We start from the raw sequence: 6,667 nt of genomic DNA on the forward strand, positions 1-6,667 counted from the left end.
ATCTTTATTTAGCCATTATAAATATTATAAAAAAGAAAAAAGAAAATCAATGTGTTATTCATTTTATTCATGCTTTAATTTAATGTGTATGCTGTTTTTAATGTAAAGCACTTTGGGTTTATGTGTAATAAAATTGACAATGACATATATTTCAAATAATGACATAGGCCTAGTACCAGCAAATGGGCTGGGGTTTATTTGGACTTAACCTGAGAATTCGCTCAGACTGTTGGACGGATTAAACTGTATTTTCACCCCAAGTATTTATATTTTAAAACTTAAATATGTCTCTTTTTAAAGTTTGGTTTTTCAATGACATTCATATTTTATTTTACTTTTTTATAATTTTGGACAACAATGGAGCTCTATGACACACAGACACTATACATATTATACATACATATATATATATATATATATATATATATATATATATATATATATATATATATATATATAAGGCTGTTTTACACACACGTCAGTAGATACTTTCACTGTTGTTTTTGTTAATTTCATGGGATGACAACAACAAAAAATATAGAAAACCATCAGCTGAATCCTTTTGAAATCTTAAAGAAATGGATCCATTCAGTATCAGTGCCATAACTCAGGTGTTTTATAGTCGCAGGCATTAACAAAATTTAGAAGGCAGTCATTAAATCTAGAGGAAGTAAAAGAAACAAGCACATTTTTATTAGGCATAAGGCACTTTTTTTCTCAGTGAGCTTCAGTGGGTTGCTGCTCAGATTCTCAGGTCCTTATGAAGTTATTTTAGCTGTATCATTGCAGTCCAATCAGCCCCAGGGCAACAAGTCCCAATACCTGTTTCTCTTACCCGTCACTCTCACTATTACCTTCTGCACTACGTTTGCCTCGTCTTTTACCCTTGCCACCTCTCTAACCTTGCCACCTCTTCCCGTTTGTCCGCCAACCGTGCCACCTTCTTTCCATCGTTTGGCGCATCACTTCTAACCTTGCCACCTCTTCCACGCTTCGCCTCCTCTCCTGTAACCTTGCCACCTCTTCCATCGCTGTCCTCTCCTCTAGCTAACCTCCATACTTCTTCCACGTTTGCCGCCCTCCGCTTCCAACCTTTACGCACTCTCTTCCATCGCTTTGCCCCCTCTACTCTAACCCCCTTGCCACCTTTTCCACCGCGTTTGTCGCCTCCTCACGCCCAACCTTGTCACCTTTTTCCACGCACGCCTCCTCACTTCCAACCTTTACCACCTTTTTCGCGGTTCCCCTCTCCTACGCCCAACCTTGCCACCTTTTCCACATTTGCCGCCTCCTCTACGCCCAACCTTGCCACCTTTTCCACGTTTGCCGCCTCCTCTACGCCCAACCTTGCCACCTCTTCCACGTTTGCCGCCTCCTCTACGCCCAACCTTGCCACCTTTTCCACGTTTGCCGCCTCCTCTACGCCCAACCTTGCCACCTTTTCCACGTTTGCCGCCTCCCCTACGCCCAACCTTGCCACCTTTTCCACGTTTGCCCCTCCCCTACGCCCAACCTTGCCACCTCTTCCATCGCTATCGCTCTTCCCTACGCCTAACCTTGCCACCTTTTTCCACGCTTTGCCCTCCCCCTACCTTAACCTTGCTACCTCTTCCATTGCCATCACCCTCTACTCTAACCTTTGCCACCTTTTTCCACGCTTACACCTCCTTACGCTTAACCTTGCTTACCTTTTCCACGTTTCCCCCCCTACCTAACCTTGCACCTTTACCACGTCCCTCCTATACTCTAACCTTGCCACCTTTTCCACGTTTTGCCCCCTCCTCTACCTAACCTTGTCACCTTCTTCCACGCTTGTCGCCTAACCTTTTGCCACCTCTTCCACGCTTTGCCCCTCCTCTACCTAACCTTGCTACCTTTTCCACGTTTGCCTCCTCTACCTGCTAACCTGCTTACCTTTTCCACGCTACCGCTTCCCTACCTTAACCTTGCCACTTTCCACATTTGCCGTTTCCCCTACGCCTAACCTTTGCCACCTTTTCCACACCTTTGCCACCTCTCGTCCTTAACCTTGCCCTCTTCCACGCTTGTCGCCTCTTTCCACGCCTAACCTTGCCACCTTTTCCACGTTTGCTGCCCTCCCTCACCCAACCTTGCCACCTTTTCCACGCTTTGCCGCCCCTACCCAACCTTGCTACCTTTTTCCACGTTTGTTCCCCTCCTCTCCCGCCAACCTTGCTACCTTTTCCACGTTTGCCGCCTCTACGTCAACCTTGCCACCTTTTCCATCGCGCATCCCCCTCTACGCCTAACCTTGCCACCTTTTCCATCGTTTTGCCCCTCTCCACGCTCAACCTTTGCCACCTTTTTCCATTACTTGCTGCCTCTCGCCCAACCCCAACACCTTTTTCCACATTTGCGCCTCCTACCGCCCAACCTTGCCACCTCTTCCACGTTTGCCGCCTCTTCCACGCCCAACCTTGCCACCTTTTCCACGTTTGCTGCCTCCTCTACGCCCAACCTTGCCACCTTTTCCACGTTTGCCGCCTCCCCTACGCCCAACCTTGCCACCTTTTCCACGTTTGCCCCCCCCCCCTACCGCCCTAACCTTACCACCTCTTCCATCAAGCCATCACTCTCCCCTACGCCTTAACCTTGCCACCTTTTCCACGTTTGCCCCCTCCCCTACGCCCAACCTTGCCACCTCTTCCCCACGTTTACCGCCTCCTCTACGCCTAACCTTGCCACCTTTTCCACGTTTGCCACCTCCTCTACGCCCAACCTTGCCACCTTTTCCACGTTTGCCGCCTCCCCTACGCCCAACCTTGCCACCTTTACCACGTTTTCCCCCTCCTATACGCCTAACCTTGCAACCTTTTCCACGTTTGCCCCCTGCCTTACACTTAACTTTGCCAGGTTTATTGCCTACTTTACCACTGCCACGTCCTTTGCTCACTTGTCCGCCTTTTCCCTTTTCTTTGCCACCTGTTGTTCCGCCACCTTCGCCTGTGGCTATTTCTTCGCCTGTGCCTTCAGCCATTTCTTCTCCTGTGTTTGAATCTTCCCTCATGCCTTCACCCTTTTCTTTGCCTGTGTCTGTGCCTGTTGAAGGGACTGTACCCTCTTCCCCGCCTACCCCCTGCTCTTGATTAGACTGGACATCGTTAGCAACACATGCGGGCGTAACATCTCCATCTGATAAGCAACTGGTGCACTGAAAAGAATCGTCAGGTTTATAGCATCGGAATACTTTGTCAAGCCCAAGTTTAGAAACCCCAAGTTGCTTAAAGGATTCAGCCAGCTGAGGCGTGTCTGCGCCAGGGACATCGTGTACTTTAGAAAACACAAATGCATAACTTCCCCAGTTCTGAATTATTTCGTTAATCTTGCCAGTGATCCTGTCCTTATTTTCATTTGTTGTACACGTCGGACCACATGGGGATTCTTCCGAGTAGATGAGGAGAAAATGACCTTTACTGCGTTTAAATAAGGGTTGTAGGTTTCCTAGAACACGTGACAGTGCCTCTGGTTGTGCTGCTGCCACCACCCGGGTGCCCTGGTACACTTGACCCTCTGAAACTGTTTGTTTCACTTTGTCTGCTGGGTCATCCTGAAAAACTTGCTGGAGATCATTTATGTCTTGGTCCTGTGGGATGTTCACAGCCAGACTGAAGGTGTCACCGAGGTCATACCTGCCAAAGGAAATCAACTGTGTAATCTAAAGGCCATACCATAACATTAAGTATAAAGACTGCAGACATTTCTATCTCACCACCGTCAGTGGTATTCATAGAGACCACCTGACGTCACAGTACTTTGTACTTTATGTGTGGTCACAGCATAGCAACCCATAACACTGATACGCAATATAGGCAGTCACAGATACCAACTGATCCATTGGCAGTGGTAGTGATTAGGGTTGCACGATTGATCTAATCGAAATCGCGATGTCAATCTGTACGATTACGTAACAGCGAAAATTGTGCGATTTGAGTAAACGTAAAGGTGTGCTGTGTGCGTGACGCTCAGTGAACGTCTCCACGTTGTAACACCCTTCACTTTACCGACAGTATTAACAACAGATGAAGCCACCATGTCTTAATAAGCTTGACGTTCTCTGTTAACTCACTATTCATCGTCTCTGCTATTGCTTTTGCCTCACACAGCCGCTCCGATACCGCTCACGGTTGCTCTTCCGTTGCTTTACCACTCAGGCACTGACGTCACTCACTCACCTGTCATTTTCACTCTTACTTATGCCTGATTTATGCTTGTGTTGAATCTACGTTGAATCTGCCCCAGCTTGCAAAGCTGTATTTCTTCTAATGCTCGTTCAACTGTACGTTTTAGGTTCAAAAATACAAATTTCAATTCATTTCAAATTTTTTGTCGCTTATTTTCTGCATTTTCCTTGATAATCAAGTAAACTCATGATACGATTATTTGCAATCGCAATCGCACTTTGACTTTTTCTCCAAATCGTGCAGCCCTAGTAGTGATAGTAATAGTAGTAGAGTCATCAGAAAAGCCATTGAGCAACAGGTTTTGTGGACTTACTCATTCTTGATGCCTTGAATGATACTTGCAAGTCTGTCCTGTTCCATAGCAGTCAAACTGTCAGACATGAAGAAGGCCAGAACCACAGCCAACCAGCACAGACCAGCCATCTGCACACAGATCAGGTTTAATAACAGAGTGCATTTAACACAGAGAATTCTCACAAAAACAGATAATAAACAATATGAAGAACTAAACTTAAAATGTAGATTCTAAAGAAAGCTTCAAGATGAGTCTGCTGCAGCGGTTAACCCAAAGATTATTTCAAAGCTAGAATCTCCTGAGATAATCTAACTATAAATTGAGGACCCTCTGTGTGTGTGTGTGTGTGTGTGTGTGTGTGTGTGTTAGGGTGACCAGATTTCCGTAGTGAGACCGTAGTGCTCGTGCACGCATACGCTTTTTAACGTGAACATGTGCCAGCCCAGGTCAGACATAGACACAGACAGATCAGACACAATTTTGCCAACAGCACACGTAGGCCTACTGCTCCCAACATAATGGGGTATCTCAGTTAATATTCATGAACTTTCTTGGTATGTAGCCTACATAGCAGCCAAACATTACGGTTAAGTTTGGTTGACAAAAGTGAGCGTTATCTGGCGATGACAGTTAAGTTTAGGCACCAAAATAAATAATAAATAAATTTAGGGAAAATATCGTGGTATCGTCAACATGCATTTCCAGGGTGAAAGTCTTTTGTTTTCCCTGGGAAAGCTAACTCCGCTCCCCAGCTTGAACGTGCAGTTTTTTTATGACAATTCTTAAAGTAATATATGGAAAGCATTTAAAAAAATTAATTGTCCCCCCTTTTTTGTGCTGATCCGGAAATTTGTCCGATCCGTGACTCAAAACCGTGAGTTTTGTGCTCCGTTGCACTCCTAATTGGATGTGCCACTTTGAATGCCACCCGACAACGCTGCAAGCTGCAACACTGGAAACCAAGCAATTGCAAGGCATTCGCTGCAAACAAGCACTGCACCAGTAATTAAATAACTCACCCTTGCGTCTGTTGCCAGCAAGATCTTGTGGCTTCAACGCCCTACAGAAAGGGACACAAATATGCATTAATATTTGTATTTCTAGGAATGTTCGCAAATCTGTTAACAGGCTTTTTAGTAATCCTGCTAAATAACTAACAAACAGGTAATTTCCATAGTAGTTAGACAACACAAAATGACATGCACTCATGTCCATTTTAGAGTTTTAATGGTTAGGCGCTGAGTTTATTAGTCAATTGACAGAAAAAATCCCTTTGGGGATCAATAAAGTATCTATCTATCTATCTATCTATCTATCTATCTATCTATCTACCTAATGATTTTGACAACTGATAATCGTTTTGCGTTTACTTACATTATAAAGTATCTTTAGGTTTTGGACTGTCAGCTAAACAACTACTATAACTTAAAGATGTAACCTTTGCTTAAGGAAATATTGATTGGTATTTTTTCATTATTTGCTGACCCATTACAGAGTAAAAATTATTAATCATGAAAATCAGCAGCAGATTAATCATTACTGAAAATAATTATTAGATGCAGTTAATCTTGCCCCGAGGAGGGGCAAGATTAACATGTACCTACTTTCATGTACCTACTTTGGTGGAGAAAGATGTCTGACAGATGCTCTGAAGTCGGTTTTCTTCTCAGTGTTTGAAGGGAAGGTGCTGCTGCAGTGATCTGTCAGAGGAAAGGCAACATTTTCTTTATGGGGGAAATGGCCAAACCCCTTACCCTTATTTGAACATGTATTTAAAAAGGTAGGAAGAGGAAGAATAAAAAAAAGGGCTAAGGTGTTCCCTCAGTATGATTTGGAGAAGTTAAAAAGAGGATGAAATAATGCACGATCCCCTAAATAAGAAACAGAGAGAGAAATTAAATCTTAAATTTAATTATTAGTTGCCTGGAAAAGGCAGCCGGTGGTACACAATGTCCTTATTTTTAGTTTTATAAAAACAAAAAACAAAAAACTACAGACATCCCTGCTCTTATTTCGCAACTTCTCCTTTTGCTATTTAGTAGTCTGTCATTGCCAGACGTATCATCTCACCGCTGTGGGAAGCGTGCACGTCAACAGGATAAATCTGGGTGGGTAAAGTGAGCAGGAGCGTAGAACTAAATTATGGGATCTGTAGAAAGGCATTTTCTAT

At 44.2% G+C, this 6,667-nt stretch overlaps 1 protein-coding gene across 3 annotated transcripts; it reads right to left on the minus strand.

The window, feature by feature from the left end:
* Nucleotides 1-466: 466 nt before the first annotated feature.
* On the minus strand, nt 467-6,231 carry LOC120562943. 3 transcript variants are annotated; one of them, XM_039806902.1, is made up of 6 exons: nt 6,116-6,231; nt 5,517-5,557; nt 4,516-4,625; nt 2,621-3,650; nt 2,404-2,529; nt 467-893 (listed from the first exon to the last, which is right to left on the minus strand). In XM_039806902.1, the coding sequence occupies exons 3-6, from the start codon at nt 4,623-4,625 to the stop codon at nt 795-797; spliced, it is 1,365 nt and encodes a 454-aa protein (XP_039662836.1). In that variant the 5' UTR covers nt 5,517-5,557; nt 6,116-6,231; the 3' UTR covers nt 467-794. The 3 variants fall into 3 exon arrangements, with proteins under 3 accessions (XP_039662836.1, XP_039662846.1, XP_039662854.1); XM_039806912.1 differs by having other exon boundaries at nt 2,404-2,521; nt 2,613-3,650; XM_039806920.1 differs by having other exon boundaries at nt 6,102-6,231.
* Nucleotides 6,232-6,667: the final 436 nt, after the last annotated feature.

This window comes from Perca fluviatilis, chromosome 1 (genome assembly GCF_010015445.1).
Source record: "Perca fluviatilis chromosome 1, GENO_Pfluv_1.0, whole genome shotgun sequence".
Taxonomy (NCBI): Eukaryota; Metazoa; Chordata; class Actinopteri; order Perciformes; family Percidae; genus Perca; species Perca fluviatilis.